General features: G+C 37.6%; 2 protein-coding genes across 6 annotated transcripts in view; one reads left to right on the top strand and one right to left on the bottom strand.

Moving 5' to 3' along the window:
- Positions 1 to 248: 248 nt before the first annotated feature.
- LOC110464692 lies at positions 249 to 18,199 on the bottom strand. Of its 5 annotated transcripts, XM_021520042.1 has the most exons (10): positions 17,968 to 18,066; positions 17,209 to 17,256; positions 16,839 to 16,969; positions 14,301 to 14,349; positions 13,587 to 13,853; positions 10,290 to 10,517; positions 9,467 to 10,094; positions 8,093 to 8,219; positions 5,016 to 5,181; positions 249 to 2,106 (listed from the first exon to the last, which is right to left on the bottom strand). In XM_021520042.1, exons 3-10 carry the CDS (start codon positions 16,923 to 16,925, stop codon positions 1,853 to 1,855), a joined length of 1,806 nt encoding a protein of 601 aa, XP_021375717.1. In that variant the 5' UTR covers positions 16,926 to 16,969; positions 17,209 to 17,256; positions 17,968 to 18,066; the 3' UTR covers positions 249 to 1,852. The 5 variants fall into 5 exon arrangements, with proteins under 5 accessions (XP_021375717.1, XP_021375718.1, XP_021375719.1 ...); XM_021520043.1 differs by lacking the exons at positions 17,209 to 17,256; positions 17,968 to 18,066 and adding an exon at positions 18,113 to 18,199; XM_021520044.1 differs by lacking the exons at positions 17,209 to 17,256; positions 17,968 to 18,066 and adding an exon at positions 18,073 to 18,146.
- The window catches only part of LOC110464695 (retinoid-inducible serine carboxypeptidase-like), a 34,918-nt gene continuing 29,765 nt past the window's right edge, over positions 18,126 to 23,278 (top strand). The window contains exon 1 of the mRNA XM_021520046.1: positions 18,126 to 18,215. Within this exon, the coding sequence (XP_021375721.1) occupies positions 18,146 to 18,215 (70 nt within the window). The 5' untranslated portion in view covers positions 18,126 to 18,145. The remainder of the gene's footprint in view (positions 18,216 to 23,278) is intronic.

Here is a 23,278-nt window from a genome sequence, read left to right as displayed (position 1 = left end):
AGGAAGCCATCAGCCAAATATGAAGATTCTATACCTTTTAGTTCTTTAGAAGAAGTTGTTTGAAGTTTTTGACATATTTGACCCCTGTGACCTTGAAAACAGGTCAAGGTCATTTTCGAACTTTGTAGGGCTCCTACCAACGAAGCTTTCAGCCAAATATCATGACTCTAGGCCTGTCCGTTCTTCAGAAGAAGTTGTTTAAAGGAAAAGTTGACGGACGAGGACGGACGGACGGACGACGGACGGACTACGGACGCTGCGCCACGGCATAAGCTCACTTGGCACTTCGTGCCAGGTGAGCTAATAAATATATAAACATATAGAGCCAGCAGTAAAATTATACAGATTCTATGATAGTCTACCTCATATTTCGACGAAAAACAATATACCAGGTATCTGGAAGTTGTCGAAGGGAAGTAACTCCACAAAGTTTAAGTAATCTAGCACATCTGCATTACACATGAAGTCAGACTGGGCTTAATAAGAAATATACAGACAGTCAACACACACATAAGATCATAGTTCATCATAGTAAACATACAATGTATGAGGGAAAATCTGGTGTACTAGTGCCTATAATTGTTAGGTGTACTAGTGCCTATAATTGTAAGGTGTCCTAGTGCCTATAATTGTAAGCAATGTTGTGTATGGTGACTGAACAGCTAAATACTGGCCAAGGACTGCAATAAAATGTCAAATCTGAAATACAGAAACTCACACCCAGAAGGTTGAAAGATCTATTAATTTCTTATACAGCGTCGGTTATCAATTAACAGAATGGATGCGGTATACAGAAAGATCCTCATAATAGTTTCAGTAGTTCAGAAAATCTACTCCTTCAGATCTGTGAAAGAGGTGATCAGACTATTATCATATAATTTTGACCTAGATCATCCAATATAATATTATGTATTTGATAAAGTGCCCTGTATAGATGAGAACAAATCATTCTCGGGCACTTTACAGTACTCGGATACAATTCTTATAAATACAATCAACACATTTTACAGTTTATGAGGAACCAACTTTATCAATGCTGGCTACTAATCCTATAGTTCACCTGGCACCTGTCAAGGTCTCTTAATACTCGCCTGTTTATACATTAGTACTTTTAAGTACAAAGAAAATGTTGCAAACTAAGTGTGAATATTGCACAATTAAAAACTTACACCCCCCTGTCCCATGCCTACACTCTATCCATTCCTGACAAGTTTTCAGCTACATATGAAACGTGAGGCATAGATGGTCAAAATGAAAGTCAAGTCTGTTAGCTGTCAGTCATTTGTGTATGCAAAGAAGTCATCAATATCAGTAGTTAATATATGACATCTAAATTATACTGAATCTAGTAAAAAAAGTGCTTCTCATCTACAATTCATATCTAAAACCAAACTGTTACCATACACAGATTCACATTCCATTACAATTTACAAAGTTTGGCAGTTGCAGGGATGGTACAGTGTACTTTGAATTTACTGCAATTAGCTAATGTTATGTTCTTAAACTTAACCTGATTGTTGTTCTAGATTACCAAGCCATGGATTCCAGCTTGCTGGGAGGTTATCTTGCGAATGACAGGCGTCCTCTCCAGGAGGATGTTAATGAGTTTCAGTCACTTACTAAGAAAGATAACTTGTTACAGGGAAGGGTGCCTATTCGTGTAAACAGGGAGGTCATTCGGGACCAATATATATAAGAAATCACACTGATGTCAATCAAGGGACATCGCAGTTGATGCCACCAATACCATTATAAGGGAAGCACCGCCACTGACATATGAACAACTATCACAGAAGCTTGAAAAATACAGAAAAAGTAAATCTTTAACAGTACAAAGTATTTTATAATGGCACTAAAAATGTGTGTTTTCGTCTTCCTGTGCCCCTTGAATGTGTTCATTGGTGTTTCTGGTGGTGAGAATTTTCAGAAGGTCTGATCTGCCCAGTTGTTCCAGTACATGTCTGAGCCCTGAGTGACAACACGCGGGCTGTACTGGGTGGGATCGGCTTGCCAACATCCTCCAGTAGGACAGCAGGATGAACATTGGCCACTCACGGTAGGTGTAGCAGAAATGCTGGATGATTTCTATATCTCGTAAGGTGAGCTCTGAATGGAGAACAGAGACAGTGACATCATAAGAAACAATGGCACTCTATTTAGTTGGTATAAATATACTCTTTTTTTCTCTTCCTGAAATCAATAGGGTGAATTGACAGTTTGCAAAGGGACAAACTGTGTTACCCTAGTAAGTTTATTGTTGGTTAGGGGGATATTGAAGCATATCAAAGTGCAAGTATTTAGTTATTTTATGCATAGCAATGAAAAAACATACCTCATGAATTTAAGAAAGCTCAAAAATATCAAAAGTACTGATGAAAACATCATTACCTTATCCTCAATTAACCTTACCAAGTATCTAATCCTAATCTTCAGTAATCCTTACCCAGTATCTAATCCTCAATTACTCTTACCCACCATCTGATCCTCAATAACCCTTACCAAATATCTAATCCTGAATTACCCTTACCAAGTATCTAATCCTGAATTACTCTTACCCAGTATCTAATCCTCAATAACCCTTACCCAGTATCTAATCCTCAATTACTCTTACCCAGTATCTAACCCTCAATTACCCTTACCCAGTATTTAATCCTCAATTACTCTTACCCAGTATATAATCCTCAATTACTCTTACCCAGTACCTTATCCTCAATAACCTTAACCAAGTATCTAATCCTCAATTACTTTTACTCAGTATCTAATCCTCAATCACCCTTACCCAGTATCTAATCCTCAATTACTCTTACCCAGTATCTAATCCTCAATTACCCTTACTCAGTATCTAATCCTCAATTACCCTTACCCAGTATCTAATTCTTAATTACCCTTACCCAGTACCTTATCCTCAATTACCCTTACCCAGTACCTTACCCTCAATTACTCTTATCCAGTATCTAATCCTCAATTACTTTAACCCAGTATCTAATCCTAAATAACCCTTACCCAGTACCCTATCCTCAATCACTTTGCCCCAGTATCTAATCCTCAATTACCCTTACCAAGTATCTAATCCTCAATTACTTTTACTCAGTATATAATCCTCAATTACCATTACCCAGTATCTATTCCTCAATTACTCTTACCCAGTATATAATCCTCAATTACTCTCACCCAGTATATAATCCTCAATTACTCTCACCCAGTATATAATCCTCAATTACCCTTACCCAGTACCTTACCCTCAATTACTCTTATCCAGTATCTAATCCTCAATTACTCTTACCCAGTACCTTATCCTCAATTACCCTTACCCAGTATATAATCCTCAATTACTCTTACCCAGTACCTTATCCTCAATAACCTTAACCAAGTATCTAATCCTCAATTACTTTTACTCAGTATATAATCCTCAATTACCATTACCCAGTATCTAATCCTCAATTACTCTTACCCAGTATCTAATTCTCAATTACCCTTACTCGGTATCTAATCCTCAATTACCCTTACCCAGTATCTACTTCTTAATTACCCTTACCCAGTGCCTTACCCTCAATTACTCTTACCCAGTATCTAATCCTCAATTACTCTTACCCAGTATCTAATCCTCAATAACCCTTATCCAGTACCCTATCCTCAATCACCTTAACCCAGTATCTAATCCTCAATTACCCTTACCAAGTATCTAATCCTCAATTACCCTTACCCAGTATATAATCCTCAATTACTCTTATCCAGTATCTAATCCTCAATTGCCCTTACCCAGTATATAATCCTCAATTACTCTTACCCAGTATCTAATCCTCAATTACCCTTACCCAGTATATAATCCTCAATTACCCTTACACAGTATCCAATCCTCAATTCCCCTTACCCAGTATCTAATCCTCAATTACTCTTACCCAGTATCTAATTCTCAATTACCCTTACTCGGTATCTAATCCTCAATTACCCTTACCCAGTATCCAATCCTCAGTTACCCTACCCAGTATATAATCCTCAATTACCCTTACCCAGTATATAATCCTCAATTACCCTTACCCAGTATATAATCCTCAATTACCCTTACCCAGTACCTAATCCTCAATTACCCTTACCCAGTATCCAATCCTCAATTACCTTTACCCAGTATATAATCCTCAATTACCCTTACCTAGTATATAATCCTCAATTACCCTTACACAGTATCCAATCCTCAATTACCCTTACCCAGTATCTAATCCTCAATTACCCTACCCAGTAGCTAATCCTCAATTTCCCTTACCCAGTATATAATCCTCAATTACTCTTATCCAGTATCTAATCCTCAATTGCCCTTACCCAGTATCTAATCCTCAATTAGCCTTACCCAGTATATAATCCTCAATTACCCTTCCCCAGTATCTAATCCTCAATTCCCCTTCCCCAGTATCTAATCCTCAATCACCCTTACCCAGTATCCAATCCTCAATTACCTTTACCCAGTATATAATCCTCAATTACCCTTACACAGTATCCAATCCTCAATTCCCCTTACCCAGTATCTAATCCTCAATTAGCCTTACCCAGTATATAATCCTCAATTACCCTTCCCCAGTATCTAATCCTCAATTCCCCTACCCAGTAGCTAATCCTCAATTACCCTTACCCAGTACCTTATCCTCAATTACCATTACCCAGTATCTAATCCTCAATTACCCTTCCCCATTATCTAATCCTCAATTACCCTTACCCAGTACTTTATCCTCAATTACCCTTACCCAGTATCTAACCCTCAATTACCCTTACCCAGTATCCAATCCTCAATCACCTTTACCCAGTATATAATCCTCAATTACCCTTACACAGTATCCAATCCTAAATTACCCTTACCCAGTATCTAATCCTTAATTACTCTTACCCAGTATCTAATCCTCAATTACTCTTACCCAGTATATAATCCTCAATTACTCTTACCCAGTATCTAATCCACAATTACCCTACCCAGGATATAATCCTCAATTACCCTTACCCAGTATCTAATCCTCAATTACCCTTACCCAGTATTCCTGCCAAGTCCTTCCAGTCCCTGGCTTTGACGTGAAGCGTGTTGACGTCTAGATGAATGAAAAGGGCCAGCAGTTGTTCCCATGTCACATCAAAGGTTTCCATCAGGTCTGCCTTCCTCAGATTACACTCAAAAGCTCGGTGAATACACAGGCACAGCTAAAAACATGATGCAAACACTGTATATTTATGTGTCAGCTATAACTATTACCTTGATTTCAGAAATTGTTCCTACAATTTCAGAGTGTTTCTCATCAGTAAATTTGATAGTGTAAACATTGAAATGGAAACAACATCACTGTAACAACACTGATCTAGAAATAAACAAGAGGCTCATAGGCCTGAACTGCCCCCTTTATATAACTACAGTTGGGAGCAAACTTAACTTGTTATCTAGTGCACTTTGTAGTGCACACATAGTGAACAAGGAAGTGCACTAGACAAAATGTTGAAGTGCACTCAAGTTCACTTCAATGTTAACTCCAGTGCACTACAATGTTGATTTCAGTGCACAACGATATGATCTCCAGTGCACTACAGTGTTTACAAAATTTTAAAAGATTGTGGTACATATTTCAATAATTGTTTATAATGAAATGGGTTCCTTCATGATATGAGAATTGAAAGAGAAGAGAAAAAACCCCATTGAACTTAATACTTCATAATATTGATACACATATTTTTTCTGATTGCTTAAAATTTCAACTGAACATAAGATTATACATGTAAAAAAAGAAATTGTACACTATCTCTGGTGATTATAGTTTAGAGTTAACTCCAGTGCACAAGCTAGGGAACTGGAGTTAACTGTTCTTGTAAACTCCAGTGCACTAGACTACTAAGTTAAGTTTGCTCCCAACTGTATATCAGTAGGCATTAGAGTTTGACCTTGAGAAGAAGATGTTTAAAGACTTCAAGATATTTGACCACTGTGACCTAGAATGAAAGTCAAGGTCATTTATTTGAACAGTTATGACAGACAGATGCACTAGCTACAGGCAAAACATCCTGACCCTAGGCTTTCTGATTTTTTTAATTTAACATTTTACTTCTGTAATATAGTTTGCCCTTCATTTCAGCCAGCTATAGACCAAATACCATAACCCCACACCTAATGATAATTGAGAAGCCATATATAAAGATTGAAATTGATGTTTGTGACCTTTAAATAAGTTCAAAGTCTAACAAATTTGGTAACCATCAATTTTAGTTAGCTACAAGTCAAATAGCAGCATCTAATGGTTAGGAACCCTATGGTTCTGGAGTAGAAATTGCTGGAAGCATTTATCATATTTTACCCCTGCGATCTTGAATTAGGTAAAAGGTAATTGTTTTCTTCATCTGCCTTCTTGTACAGATAGATGATCAATTGTACAGACAGATGGTTAATTGTACAGATAGATGATCAATTGTACAGACAGATGATCAATTGTACAGACAGATGATCAATTGTACAGACAGATGATCAATTGTACAGATAGATGATCAATTGTAATAGATGGTTAATTGTACAGATAGATGGTCAATTGTACAGATAGATGGTTAATTGTACAGATAGATGGTCAATTGTACAGATAGATGGTTAATTGTACAGATAGATGGTCAATTGTACAGATAGATGGTTAATTGTACAGATAGATGGTCAATTGTACAGATAGATGGTTAATTGTACAGATAGATGGTCAATTGTACAGATAGATGGTTAATTGTACAGATAGATGGTCAATTGTACAGATAGATGGTTAATTGTACAGATAGATGGTAAATTGTACAGATAGATGGTTAATTGTACAGATAGATGGTCAATTGTACAGATAGATGGTTAATTGTACAGATAGATGGTAAATTGTACAGATAGATGGTTAATTGTACAGATAGATGGTCAATTGTACAGATAGATGGTTAATTGTACAGATAGATGGTCAATTGTACAGACAGATGATCAATTGTACAGATAGATGATCAATTGTAATAGATGGTTAATTGTACAGATAGATGGTCAATTGTACAGATAGATGGTTAATTGTACAGATAGATGGTCAATTGTACAGATAGATGGTTAATTGTACAGATAGATGGTCAATTGTACAGATAGATGGTTAATTGTACAGATAGATGGTCAATTGTACAGATAGATGGTTAATTGTACAGATAGATGGTCAATTGTACAGATAGATGGTTAATTGTACAGATAGATGGTCAATTGTACAGATAGATGGTTAATTGTACAGATAGATGGTCAATTGTACAGATAGATGGTTAATTGTACAGATAGATGGTCAATTGTACAGATAGATGGTTAATTGTACAGATAGATGGTCAATTGTACAGATAGATGGTTAATTGTACAGATAGATGATTAATTGTACAGATAGATGGTTAATTGTACAGATAGATGGTCAATTGTACAGATAGATGGTTAATTGTACAGATAGATGATAAATTGTACAGATAGATGGTTAATTGTACAGATAGATGATCAATTGTACAGATAGATGGTTAATTGTACAGATAGATGGTCAATTGTACAGATAGATGGTTAATTGTACAGATAGATGGTCAATTGTACAGACAGATGGTTAATTGTACAGATAGATGATCAATTGTACAGATGGATGGTTAATTGTACAGATAGATGGTCAATTGTACAGATAGATGGTTAATTGTACAGATAGATGGTCAATTGTACAGATAGATGATCAATTGTACAGATAGATGGTTAATTGTACAGATAGATGATAAATTGTACAGATAGATGGTCAATTGTACAGATAGATGATCAATTGTACAGATAGATGGTCAATTGTACAGACAGATGGTCAATTGTACAGATAGATGGTTAATTGGTACAAGAGGTTGAGACTGACACATTAATATATATTATGCTCGAAAAAAACATTAGCCACAAATACCAGAAGTTATCTATCTACTTACATATATAAAGACATATTCGTAAGCTTATACTGTTGATTAACATGGAAATCTATTTTAGGAATTTATATTTTCAGAACATATGGTAACCAGCCTTAAACAAAACTATATAATACCCAGAGATTAGGTGTCCACTCACATCTGTGTTCCAGTACTGATCATCGTCAGCACCAGATTCACAAGGAGAGGCAGTCAAGGGTATATTTAAAGAGCAAACATCATCAGGATTCCAAACTTCTTTAGGACTTGTTGAATTCTCGTCAAGTCTTCAAAAAATAGGAACATAAGATCATATTAAACACGAGCAAGGGAAACGTAACATCACAACTTAAAACTAAGCTCCACTTACTGGTCTCTAAAACAATCATTCCTAACATAGCGAAACTGTATATCAAAAATCATATAATTTTTGTTGCACTATAACGTTTATTAAAATAACTTCAGAAGCAAACTAGGAGGCCGAAAGGGCCTGTATTGCTCACCTATTATCAAGTGCGGCAAAATATATTTTATACTGAAATGATTAGCTAACCTCAGCAAATCAAAACGTTTCATCATCTTATTGGATTTCATTATTTATTTGAACAATATTGACTTGGATTAGCTCTTGATCGTCCTGTAATCTACAGGGTATCTATCATTACTTGGGACTTCTTTGAAACTTGCTACACAATGCCAACAATTTGACCCCAATGACCTTAAATACAAGGCAAGGAAATGTTTTTGGACAACCTTTCACTGCAGCCAACTTAATACATGCCTTAATATACTTTTATCAGCTAATAACTCATTGTCTGGACAAACAAACAGTGCTTTACCTGAACTTTGACCTCTATTACTAAACTTTGAACTTGAAGTGAAGTGACCAGAAATATTTCTTTGCACTTCTTCTAATGATGGTATGTATGAGCTTATTTTAGGTAAAACATCTATTTTGAATCAGATAAATAATTTTCTGTGCCATATTTACATCCCTAGAATTTGACCAACTGTCTCACCTAAACCTTAACCCTGAAGTGAGTGTCCTGAAATATGCCATAACACAAAATTTTCATCAGTAAAGAGATGATGTCCATACCACAAAATGTTGATAGACAGGACGGAAAATACATAACAAGATGTTTTCCAGAAAGATGGGCACATACAAAATATTTTAAACTTTCACTAAATTGCAATATTTTAAGCAGCTCTGAGACAATGATTGTGATGTAATTCAACATGTTTTTCAGAAGCCACAATTCTGTTAAAACAATCAGAAATAAAACTTTCAGAGAACTGTTAAAACAGCCTACGTTAGTATTCTATCATGGTACATAATGATATTGCCGAAACCCGTAATATTTTTGTGCCATCTGTTGATAAATTGAACTACATCGGTAACAATTAAAAGAGAAAAAATATATTGAAATTCCTGTACTTTGCCAAAACAAAGTGACATGCAATCATTTGACCATACAATTCTTTAAAAGTTCAGCTCTGAATGATCATTTAACCAACTGAGGCTACAACTAACCTCGAGTAAACTTTGTCAAAGCTTCGTCTTTGGAAACTCTGATCAAACCACTTTTCATGTGTTTTCATTGCTGTAAAGTCTACATCACCAAACTCGTTGCTCAGTCGACTGCGTCGAACAATCCTGAATGGACTAGCAGGCCTGAGACATTGTATCCAGCCCGTGTTACTATAGTATATACTGTAGTAACTGCCATCCTCATGTGCACTTTTTGAGTGAGCTTTTCTGTACTCTTCGTTCACATAGACATGATTTACATATTCCCCTCTGGGCGATAAATACAGGTCATTCATGCTCTCTGCTCGGAACAGATTTGTCCTTCGGGGTAGAACAAGTTTGGGAATACAGTCAGATTGTGCACGATCATCATTTTCAACTGCGATTCTGTTAAAAAGTGTACATGGCGGGGGAAGTGCCACATCCATGTTTTGAAGATGTGGCATTGGTGGAGAAATTTCCTCCTCACTTTCATGATCTTCCTGATCACTGGGTATATCTAAGGTATCAATGATCCAACTAAGAACACGCCTGGTGGATCGCAGCGTCCCCATCAACATTCCCTCCACCTTACTCTTGATTTCTTCACCAAGTCCAGTCCGCACCTGTACACACTTTAGAGTATGAAAATCTGCAATATAAACGTATGGATTTCATTATTGGAATTTGGTGTCGGTGTCCGAAATCAAAATTTAATATATCTTTCACTTTCAGCATGATTTAGATGTATGGAAGATTAGTCAAAGGTTAATTTCACTGGTATTTAGTTTTACTCTGCAGTAATGAACCCCTATTAAATGTAGGTGTGTCTCCCAGTGACTCTTACTGTTAGACCACGGACAAATCTGCTTGAAGTTCATTGTTAGCACTTTTGTATCGTCATCAAAACTGATGGTGATATCATGGTTGTTTCTGTCTAGCTGATGGAAGTGGAGAAGTTGTAGTTTATGATCCAGTAAACACAGGTTTTGTGAGGTAAGCAAAAGTCTGAGTTTGTCTGAAGGTCTGAATCCGTCTTCTTCAACAGTATCCACAAACCAAGAGAGACGTGGTCCTAGAAAACAAAAACAATCAAATATTAGAACGAAGCAAAAACAAAACAACAAAACCAGCCAATAGAGTAAAACTCAATCCTGGGAACTGTATTTGTTTATATTCAAAGTTTTACATCTCTTCCTCAACATTTGACCTTTCAGACTTTGGGAACCTCCATGTCATCAGCATCCTAATACAAATACTGAAAGTTGTATCAATGAATGTCAACTCCATTGTTTTCAGCATCTGAAATTTATGGTGGACACGGTTTAGTCAACTAGTCACCATACAGGTATCTATCAATTCTACTTTTACCAGAAGTTATCATACAGTCAGGCTTTTCAAAAACTTGGCATACATGTGGCCTGCAACTGTCCAAATTTTGAACCTATTTCTGAAAACAACATAATGATGACACCATCATTTCTAAAAAGACATCACACAATCCTTTTTGTAGCTCTGAAGCCATGTAACAGTCGTTTCTATAGCAACATACATTCGTTTTTATAGCTCTTTACTCATGTCAGTCGTTTCTATAGCAACATACATTCGGGGGCTGGGGACCATATAATTCACAATTTTGGTTGACCTTTGGGCATGGAAGGTTTCTGCAAAGTTTCATTGAAATTGGTTCAGGGGTTTTGGAGAAGTCGAAAATGTAAATCGTTTACGGCTGAACGACGGACGATGCTGGACAAAAGGCAATCGCAATAGGTGTCTCAGGCGACCTAAAAATGTACATCAAAGCAACCATGGCAAAATATTCTCATTAAATGTAACATAACTATAAACAGTTCCAAATTTAGGCTCTAGATGTGTCTCTCGACATTAAGGAGGACATAACCTTCAGGATATAACTTTGTAGGTTGAGAAATTTTTTAGATGACAGAAAACAAAGAGTGTTAACTGAGGGACATATATCTACATCCAGGCCTGTAAATGCAGGGGCACCACAGGGCTCGGTTCTCGGTCCACTTTTGTTTTTACTTTATATTAATGATATTGTTGACTGTGTTTCTCATGAAATTAAACTGTTTGCTGATGACACTTCTCTATACGCTGTAACAGACGATGATCCAATCGAGTTAGCACAAAACCTAACAGATGATCTCAGTAATATACAACTCTGGGCTAATAAATGGGATATTAAATGTAATCCAAATAAAACAGAATCTGTTATATTCTCTAAAAAACTGAATACTCATCACCCAAATGTATATTTTTATGATGAACCTGTTACTGTCAGCCGAACACATAAACATCTTGGCTTGACATTCAGTGATGATGCTAAGTGGAATGACCACATTTATGATATTTACCAAAAAGCATACAAAAGAATTAATATTTTAAGGATGATGAAACATAAACTAGACAGACAGTCATTAACCACAATGTATACATCATATATTAGACCTATACTAGAATATGCAGATGTTGTTTGGGATAATTGTTCTCAAAATCTAAAAAATCTCTTAGAGTCAGTCCAGCTAGAGGCTGCAAGAATAATTACAGGACTGCGTAGAGGCACCCCCCACAATATCTTGTACAAAGAATTAGGCTGGGTTCCTCTTGAAAGTAGGAGAAAACAACATAAAATGATGCTGATGTACAAGATTATGAATAATGAAACTCCATATTATCTGAAAGAAATCACTGAGTCACATTATCATGATCCCACACTAGCTAGATATCCCCTTAGATCAGTTAGAATATTTGATCCTCCTCTTTGTCGAACTGTTAACTATTCTAATAGCTTTTTTCCATCCATGTTTAATGAAATAAATAATATCGCTTCAGACCTTCAAAATATTCGTTCCGCCTATCAGTTCAAAAAGTTAATAACACCTATTCCAAATTCAAACACAAGAACAACTGATGTCTTTAAGTTTTTAGGAAATAGGGAAACTAATATTATTCTCTGTCAGTTGAGAAATGAGGCCAGTAACCTAAATAATGACCGTCAGAAAGATTATCTTACTGAGTCCTCTGCATGTTCTTGTGGTTCTAGATTTGAAACAGCATCTCATTACTTCCATGATTGTATCAAATACACTGAAGATCGTATTCTACTTTTTCAGAATATATTCCATGAAACTCACAACCATTTATCATTAGATGTCATGCTAAATGGTTGTGAGAGATGTGATGAAAATGAAAATAAACATATTCTCCTATCAATATCCAATTACATTTTAAGTTCTAGAAGATTCAGGACATTTAACTTCAATTTTGAATGAAATTTTTACATTTTATCTATTTACACTTTATTTATTTATTTACAAATTTTATTTTTTCTCAATGTAATTCTTCTGATTTCCAGAAATGGTACATGAATATTAATATTAATATTTCCTATTTGTCTTCATTGTTTATTTTTAAATAATTGTTAGTGAGGGGGGCTGGGGTTCAGAAGACCAGTTATACTATTTTATTAAAAAATATTGGGAAACAACTACATAAATAAGAATATAAAGCTTTACAACATGTTAATTATATATCTAACCTGTGTTTAATATGCATAAATTAAACTATTTGGTGGGATTGACTTTCAAAACTCATCAGTGGATGGCCTTGTGTGATACAATGGACTTTTTGGCCTGTATCTGTTGGGTGCGGTAATTTAATCCTATCAAATGTTTATACATGCAGCTCCATCAACAAACTATTTTTCTTTTCTCTTCATAATATGTATATTTTATGTCTTTTCAATGTCAAAATAAAAGGTTAGAATTTAAACCATTAGATTCAATTATAATAAAAATGAGTATTGGTAGTTGTTTCCCCTAATTTGATTATTAATTTGATAATACCAACTTGTTTATATGTGTTTGTATGTGTTCTATGTCTATGCTTGTACCACTGTCTGTTACTATGTTTGGAAAGGGCTTAAATAGGCTATGCCTGCTGCCCAATCCATTTGTCCTTTGACAATAAAATTTATTGAAATTGAAATATAACTTTTCACTCTCTGGACAATAGAATGCTTCACAGTTTCATTTCAGGCTTGTCTAGTCAAAATGAAGGCCAATCCTTAGATATCACTGGTACACAATAATTACAATCATTACAATAAATGTCTGTCTCATACCTAGAATTGATTCCAGTTTTCTTTTTAGTGTTGCTATCTTGAGGTGACCCTCCCCATTGTTAGATTCTTCATAAAATCTCTGAACACTTGATGTCTTCTTCTGAATATCATAGGTCAAAACATACAGAGTATGGAAACGCTTCAGCTGCCATTGTTTCCCTACCGTTCCACAGAGATGCTGGACAGGGCTTTGGACTTTAAACTCAAGTTCCTCTTTCTCCAAAAAACACAATTCCTCTGGTTGAAAGCGAACGTCCACAAGCTTGTCTGTAAAGTACGATTCACCAGGTAGGGGTATGATAAATACTCTTGGTAAATATAATTCATTATTTTTCTTCTTTTACATTTTTAATTGTTTTACTGATCTGAAGACAGCATACCTAGTGTGCCCAAACATTTCAACTATAATCAGTATTGCTGATTAACCTTCCATCGAATGTTGTCAACCTATTTCTTAAAATCTACCTGAGTTCTTTTACATTTGTTTTTAAATTTCTGAATTTCAACAAAATTAAAGTAGAGTAGCTGTCATACATTTCCAAGACCAAAATATGATATATTTTTGCAGAATAAAACATCAAAGTATACTTGTCTACGGAGGATAAGAGTCAATCAGTGTATTGTCAGGCCACCAACCAAAAAGTTATATGAGTAATAATGATGGGACTTAATATATGTCTCTGTATATACAGTTCATATATCACTCATACTTACACAGAGAATAGACTTCTCCAATTTTCTTCTCTTTAAGCATAACTTGTCTCTAAAAAATAGCAAGATAGTCCTCAATGCATTAAACTTCATGTTGGAGTTTTTTAAAAGTTTATTTTAGACATTCAGAAGTTAAGCACCAGGATATGTAGTGCAGTGATATGACATTTGACCTGATGTAACCTTGATCTTAGAACTACCATAGGATCTAAAACTGGGACCTATGAATACAACCGGACATATATCTCATTCATGATTCATATATGTATTCAGTTTCATGGCAACAGATGTTTGGCAGTTCAGAGAGTATGGTCTTAACAATAGGCAGATATACACTTATATGACCGCGATACCATGACCTTGAGTCTGCAGGTCTGAGAGTGATGGATGACACACTACCTAATCATAGGTATGAAGAGGCTCCCTATATACTACAAGGGGTTTTAAAACCCAGGATTATCCTCTGTGTCATTAACTATTACAATTTATCAAGATACAGTACATAAGCAAGACCATCCATCAAAAAGCCTTGGTTTTCTATAGATCTTACTAAATATGATTATAATGCTAAACAAGAGGCCCACATGTGCAACAAGAGGCCCACATATGCAACAAGAGGCCCACAGGTGCAACAAGAGGCCCACATATGCAACAAGAGGCCAACAGGTGCAACAAGAGGCCCACAGGTGCAACAAGAGTCCCACAGGTGCAACAAGAGTCCCACAGGTGCAACAAGAGGCCCACATATGCAACAAGAGTCCCACAGGTGCAACAAGAGTCCCACAGGTGCAACAAGAGGCCCACAGATGCAACAAGAGGCCCACAGGTGCAACAAGAGGCCCACAGGTGCAACAAGAGGCCCACATGTGCAACAAGAGTCCCACAGGTGCAACAAGAGGCCCACATATGCAACAAGAGGCCCACATATGCAACAAGAGGCCCACAGGTGCAACAAGAGGCCCACAGGTGCAACAAGAAGCCCACAGGTGCTGTATTTCTCATGTTTCTTTAGTTTCTCCAACAGGAGTTACACACTTCCTATATTACAACATTTGATTTCTTGGTCAGAAAAACCAAATATGTTTTGTAGCAAATTGGGCTGAGATCCATATAGATGTATGTACATATTATGGTTATAACACATCCTTTGTTTAAAGCATACCTCGGCCAAAGGGACTCAACCTTGTATATACCAAATTACATTGGGTAGTCAAAATCTGTTCTGTCATTCTGGACTAAACGCCTTTTAAATGAAAAGTTGACAGACTGATGTTAGATCTCATATCATGGCATAACCTCACTTGTGCTTCAGGAAGGTGAGCTAAGAATCTGGTACAGTCAGAAGTATGCAAAATTATTCAAAGTATTGCAAACAATCTATATAGTCCCCCACCTCTGATCAAACTTTGGCATAAAAAATGAAAAACAAGGGCTATAACTCTTTATACAGTGTGGCAAAAGCCTCAGCTTTAGTATGTGACACTCTGCTACCAAAGGCGGTTCTAACATATAAAATTTGGCAATTGTAGGTGAAACAGTATATGACACATACTTGAACAAAGTGACATACAGTGAACAAAGGATTCAAAACTATGCGTTTATATGACAGTACTCCTGATTTAAGCTAGTAAACACCACTCTGCCCTCCCAAGAGGTACTCACAAAGTCCCTATCACCACTAGTCACCACTAATTGGTTGTCTAACTTTCCAGTCACCACTAATTGGTTGTACCACTATCCAGTCACCACTAATTGGTTGTCTAACTTTCTAGTTACCACTTATTGGTTGTATCACTATCCAGTCACCACTAATTGGTTGTACCACTACCCAGTCACCACTAATTGGTTGTCTAACTTTCCAGTTACCCCTAATTGGTTGTACCACTATCCAGTCACTAATAATTGGTTGTACCACAATCCAGTCACCACTAATTGGTTGTCTAACTTTCTAGTTACCACTTATAGGTTGTACCACTATCCAGTCACCACTAATTGGTTGTACCAATATCCACTCACCACTAATTGGTTGTACCACTATCCAGTCACCACTTATTTGTTGTACCACTATCCAGTCACCACTAATTGGTTGTCCCACTATCCACTCACCACTAATTGGTTGTACCACTATCCAGTCACCACTAATTGGTAGTACCACTACCCAGTCACCACTAATTGGTTGTCTAACTTTCTAGTTACCACTAATTGGTTGTACCACTATCCAGTCACTAATAATTGGTTGTACCACTATCCAGTCACCACTAATTGGTTGTCTAACTTTCTAGTTACCACTTATAGGTTGTACCACTATCCAGTCACCACTAATTGGTTGTCTAACTTTCTAGTTACCACTAATTTGTTGTACCACTATCTAGCTAATACTAATTGATCGTCCCACTCTGCAGCAAATGTTTTGGGGGCTACTTTTCCTTCTCCCTCAGTGTCCCAGTAATCTATCAATTTCACACATGTTGGACTAATGAATCAAACAAATACACATAAGAAGCTGAAAGCTGGCTGTGTAACTGAATACATCTCCTGTACCTTTTTACGGACAGATGATTGACCCTTTGAGTAGTACAGATGCTCTTTAAACAACAGTCCCTGGTTGACTCCTGTTGTCACATTCATTATGATGGGGTCAGTTCAGTTCTTCTTAAACAAAAGTCATCTGTCTGGAAAGAGAAGATAAGTAACTTCTTACATTGATGTTTCATCAAAGCAGTCAAGCAATGAACTTGAATTTGAGTAATCTTTTTCTTTTGTATTTTTGGTTACTGACACATTGTCTGTTAACTAACAAAATATAATATACAGAGTTCACCTGAACACTTTATAAGTTATTAAGAAATATGCATAAAGGTGCTGTTTTGCTTGATATTTTTTTTAACTTACTATAAATATGAGCCCATACCTGAACAAACTGTCGTATATTTACCCTTTACATGGTCTGTTTTGTTGTCTGTCAATTAAACACGAGTATTGTATGTGAATGAGGCCACATCTCACCATTCTATGAAAATTATGTATTGATGGATGTACATTATTTGCGAAAAAACGTTTTTCTTAAAATCATAAGTTACTGCAATATTTTAATTAATAAAGAGGTTCTAGAATAAATTAATCCCCCTACAAAAAAACGGATAATTTACTTAATAAATTTAAAAAAAAAGTATATCAAAATTAATTTTAGATCAACAAAATAAATAATTGATAAATTAAAAATCCATAAAAATAGCATAATTAAAAAAGGAAGATAAAATCATGAATTCATCAAAATAAGAAACCGTTTTCTACATGTAACAAATATGTTACACTTGATTTTTTTTTAATTTGTTGAATACATACATAACATCCGCATTGTTGCGTATGCACATATTACAGTTTCAATATTGTTAGTCTACATATTACGGCAAAACTATCCTCTACTTCTAGTTTGAATTGTAACCAGTATCGACATGGCACCTTTACAGCCACCTACAAGCTGTACTCTATGCTCGTCGTACGATCTTGAGACGTTTGAAGACAAGATTTGTGTAAGTCGCAATATTTGTTAGCCATTAGGTGCACGAGAATCACTACGACCTAATATCAATCTATTGTCCCGATTAGTAAAATAACTGTTATATGAAATATTTCGTTAAGCAAGAATGTAATGACAGTTCATACTCACACGTACATGTACATGTTCGTTCTACAGACTACTTGGACTAAATGCCGGAAAAGATATATATATTTTATAACACCTGTAAATAGTGATAGGTTAGCAGGTACGTACTGTTCGTTTCCAGCGATTTGATTGGTCAAGAAGTTTCTACCTTGAGTGAACTCGATCCTTATGAGAAGAAAACATGTCTTCTCTGGTGTTGTCAGAGGGATTATCAATATGGCTGACATGTGTCTGCATCTGGATCTTTTCTGGTAGGCCTTATGTTTATATATATAAACAATGTGTAATCGTCGTCTGATGGTCATGGTCGAAGATCTAAAATGAAAGTAGAAATATGACTGCACCTTCCACTATAACCACTGGCCAAGCTACGTATCGCTCAAAATATCAATGTAAAATATACAAATATAGTAAAAGACTTAAATTGTGTTTCATTAAATGTTTTGGGTAAATAGTTATCTGAAACGTCCACTCTCCTTGTTCTCTCTATAGAGTTAGGTGTATAGTATCCATTCTACTAGCTACAGTAGGTGATGGTGAATCTGCTGAATTCCTCCTCTAGGTGCTGTCGAGATTGAGAGGAAACAAAATCACACTCCCTTGTCTGCAAAGGGGGTAGAGTTGACCTTGAACTTATGTCTGTCAAGTTGGGTTGTATTCTAATACTGACAGCTTCATCCTCTTGGTGTTGGGTGAATAGAACAATTGCTGTCCGCATTCTTCTAGTGGTAAGATGGCTCTGGAATCAGCACTATGTAGATTAGGGATCTGAGATGACCCCCTCCATCTAATGATAGGAGTCTGGAATCATCCCCTCAGTCTAGTGGTAGAAAAGGTCTAAAATCATCCCCTCCCGCTAGTATGGATCTGGAATCATCCCATCCCTCTAGTGTTAGAAGGGATCTAGAATCATCCCCTCCCTCTAGTGGTGGTATGTGTGGGATCATCCCCTCCCTCTGGTGATAGAAATAGTCTGGAATCATCCCCTCCCTCTGGTGTTAAAAGGGGTCTGGAATCATCCCCTCCTTCTAGTGTTAGAAGGGGTCTAGAATCATTCCCTCCCTCTTGTGGTGGCATGTGTGGGATCATCACCTCCCTCTGATGGTGGTATGGGTGTAATCATCCCCTCCCTCTGGTGGTGGTATGGTTGTAATCATCCCCTCCCTCTGATGGTGGTATGGATGGAATCATCCCCTCCCTCTGGTGGTGGAATCGGTGGAATCATCCCCTCCCTCTGATGGTGGTATGCGTGTAATCATCCCCTCCCTCTGGTGGTGGAATGGGTGGAATCATCCCCGCCCTCTGATGGTGGTATGGGTGTAATCATCCCCTGCCTCTGATGGTGGTATGGGTGGAATCATCCCCTCCCTCTGGTGGTGGTATGGTTGTAATCATCCCCTCCCTCTGATGGTGGTATGTGTGTAATCATCCCCTCCCTCTGATGGTGGGATGGGTGGAATCATCCCCTCCCTCTGGTGGTGGAATCGGTGGATTCATCCCCTCCCTCTGATGGTGGTATGGGTGTAATCACCCCCTCCCTCTGGTGGTGGTATGGGTGTAATCATCCCCTCTCTCTGCTGGTGGTATGGGTGGAATCATCCCCTCCCTATGGTAATAGAAATAGTCTGGAATCATCCCCTCCCTCTGGTGTTAAAAGGGGTCTGGAATCATCCCCTCCTTCTAGTGTTAGAAGGGGTCTAGAATCATTCCCTACCTCTTGTGGTGGCATGTGTGGGATCATCACCTCCCTCAGATGGTGGTATGGGTGTAATCATCCCCTCCCTCGGGTGGTGGTATGGGTGTAATCATCCCCTTCTTCTTATGGTGGTATGGGTGTAATCATCCCCTTCCTCTGATGGTGGTATGGGTGGAATCATCCCCTCCCTATGGTAATAGAAATAGTCTGGAATCATCCCCTCCCTCTGATGGTGGTATGGATGGAATCATCCCCTCCCTCTGGTGGTGGAATCGGTGGAATCATCCCCTCCCTCTGATGGTGGTATGGATGGAATCATCCCCTCCCTCTGGTGGTGGAATCGGTGGATTCATCCCCTCCCTCTGATGGTGGTATGGGTATAATCATCCCCTCCCTCTGATGGTGGTATGTGTGTAATCATCCCCTCCCTCTGGTGATAGAAATAGGCTGGAATCATCCCCTCCCTCTGATGGTGGGATGGGTGTAATCATCCCCTCCCTCTGATGGTGGGATGGGTGTAATCATCTCCTCCCTCTGGTGGTGGAATCGGTGGAATCATCCCCTTCCTCTGATGGTGGTATGGGTGGAATCATCCCCTCCCTATGGTAATAGAAATAGTCTGGAATCATCCCCTCCCTCTGACGGTGGTTGCGGTGGAATCATCTCCATCCTCTGATGGTGGTATGGGTGGAATCACCCCCTCCCGCTGGTGGTGGAATCGGTGGAATCATCCCCTTCCTCTGATGGTGGTATGGGTGTAATCATCTCCTCCCTCTGGTGGTGGTATGGGTGTAATCCTCCCCTTCTTCTTATGGTGGTATGGGTGTAATCATCCCCTCCCTCTGATGGTGGTATGGGTGGAATCATCCCCTCCCTCTGGTGATAGAAATAGTCTGGAATCATCCCCTCCCTCTGATGGTGGTATGGGTGTAATCATCCCCTCCCTCTGGTGGTGGTATGGGTGTAATCATCCCCTTCTTCTTATGGTGGTATGGGTGTAATCATCCCCTTCCTCTGACTGTGGTATGGGTGTAATCACCCCCTCCCTCTGGTGGTGGTATGGGGGTAATCATCTCCTCCCTCTGGTGGTGGAATCAGTGGAATCATCCCCTCCCTCGGAGGGGGGTATGGGGGTAATCATCCCCTCCCTCTGACGGTGGTATGGGTGGAATCATCCCCTTCTTCTTATGGTGGTATGGGTGTAATCCTCCCCTTCTTCTTATGGTGCTATGGGTGTAATCATCCCCTTCCTCTGATGGTGGTATGGGGGTAATCATCTCCTCCCTCTGGTGGTGGTATGGGGGTAATCATCCCCTCCCTCTGGTGGTGGTATTGATGGAATCATCCCCTCAGCACAGTTAGCCAGATGAGTGTCTATAAGGCTCTTTTTTGGGCCCCGGTATATCCAGATTTTCACCTCCTTAATTTGTTTAAAGATGTCCTATTGTATCACATGTGCAAAAACTATGGAGAAAATTTGACAGAAAGTGGGTTTTTGGGGGCACCAAAAGGGGTAGGGTAAATTACAAATATAATTTGCTGTTTTCAAATTGAGCTTAAAAACCAAAATAATACCATCTCTGTTTTTGGAAACATGTGTAAATTAAACAAGCATATATAAAAGAATGAAAAATGACAGAAATTCAATCGTCACTTAAAGATTTTTTATATAAAATTGAGGATAATTTGTTTTGGTTTGGTTTAATTTTGTTGAACCTCAAAATGAAAAGTGTTTTGTTTTCTCAATAATTTCCTTTCTAATCTATATTTTGAGTTGAAATTTACAACTTTACTCATTTAAATACACTTACATAAAGTGCATATTCACTGCTCACTTTCCTTTTGTTTTATACTAAGTTATAGCTTCTGGACACATCTCAAACTCGGCTATTTCAAATATCTCTCAATCTTAAGTGAATTTAAAGGTGCAGGACACCATTAATATGCTATAAGTATAAGATATTAATAGTTAATATTGTATATTATATATATCGTATAATATTTGCTCAACACCTGTGGCTGAAGTGAGTTTGAGGTCCTGATTTGTTTTCTTACTTTTCAAAGTTAACTTTCAAATAAAAAATGGCATTTGCCACTACAACTACTGTAAAATGATTAATATATGAAGTTTGAAATTAGGAGGCGGCTAATGTGGGAACCCCTGCAGAATTGGGGATTTGCTTTGGTGTCCTCTATTTGGGGACACAAAATCGACCAAAATATATCTGCTGCACCCATTGCAATATTTGGGATCTTATCTTTATTTCTACTTCTACCTACCTTTTGTTTCCTAGCGCCTTGCTTGGCAACATCTCACTTTTGGCTTGAATGCTGACCGTTTGCCCTGGTGAGGAAGGCAATGGGTTCTGTCCCCAGGCCGGGACATACCATTTGAAGTCCTTAAAAATGGGAGTTGTTATTCCCTGCTTAACGTTCAGCATTAAGGGGAATAGTAACAACTGGTTCACCTGTTGTCAGTATAATGTGACTGGGCGGAATGCTGTGCTTGGTGCCTTGGGCATGGTTTTTCAGTAGCACTATAAGGTCAGTACCGAAACATCAGATCCGCGCTATCACAAGGAGGCAAACACACCAACATACCCTGTCTTCTGCATACACACATGAAGCACGCTTACACTACACACATGAAGCACGCTTACACTACACACATGGAGCACGTCCTTAAATGACCTTACCTGTTAATATTAGGTTTAACAAAACCAAATTAATCCACCATTTTTTATATCCTTTTAGTGACGATTGAATTTCTGTCATTGTTCATTCATTTATATATGCCTGTTTAATTTACGCATGTTTCCGAAAACAGAAATTTGAATTATTTTGGTTTTTAAGCACATTGTGAAAACAGCAAATTACATTTGGGATTTACCCTACCCCTTTTGGTACCCCCAAAGAACCACTTTCGGTCAAACTTTAACATTAGTTTTTCCGCATGTAATACAATAGGACATCTTTGAACAAATCAAGGAGGTGAAAATCTGAATATATCGGGGCCCAAAAATGGGCCTTATAGACACTCATCCTTTGTGTGGTTTTATTTAAAGTTTTGTCCATAATCACATAATTGATTTGTTGCATAAAATCTAAAGATCTGAAAATTACAATTAAGCCACTACAGAAGATAATCTAGACATCACTTCCGTATTGCTTTTGAAGTGTACACAGTTACATTAGATAAACATGGCTATTTGTATAGGTCTGTGTATCATATCCTGGTTACAAGTGGTGGGTAGGTCGGTGAACAGGAATGGCGAGTGCACTACAGTAAAACAATGCATCAGGCTTTATTTGTGGCCACTCCTCTGTAATTAGAGTTCATGTTTAAGTCAAATCCTGTAAGAGTATAATTATAGAAATTCACAAGATTCCAGAAATATTTATATCCAACATGAAAATCCTATAAAACCTTAGAGAGTAATACCTGGTATATTGTCCAGGGTAATAAAGGGACCCTTTTATTTATAACCTGGTGCCAACCCTGATCACAGTAAGATGTCATATGTTTCAGTATAGACTTCAATTAGCACAGTTAGATGTCAGATGTTTTGGTAGAGACATAATCACTGTTAGCCAGCTGAACTAGACTGAGATGTCAGA

The sequence above is a fragment of the Mizuhopecten yessoensis genome, unplaced genomic scaffold (assembly GCF_002113885.1).
Source record: "Mizuhopecten yessoensis strain PY_sf001 unplaced genomic scaffold, ASM211388v2 scaffold11021, whole genome shotgun sequence".
Lineage (NCBI taxonomy): Eukaryota > Metazoa > Mollusca > Bivalvia > Pectinida > Pectinidae > Mizuhopecten > Mizuhopecten yessoensis.
The sequence above is the reverse complement of the archived record's forward strand: the minus strand, read 5'-3'. Positions and strand labels throughout refer to the sequence as shown.

Coding starts and splice junctions, on each gene's coding strand:
- LOC110464692 (XM_021520043.1), bottom strand. CDS start 16,925: ATGAATGTGACAACAGGAGTCAACCAGGGACTGTTGTTTAAAGAGCAT. Junction 14,350..16,838: donor AATCATCTGTCCGTAAAAAG/GTACAGGAGATG, acceptor GCTATTTTTTAG/AGACAAGTTATGCTTAAAGA. Junction 5,182..8,092: donor ATCAGTACTGGAACACAGAT/GTGAGTGGACAC, acceptor TCATGTTTTTAG/CTGTGCCTGTGTATTCACCG.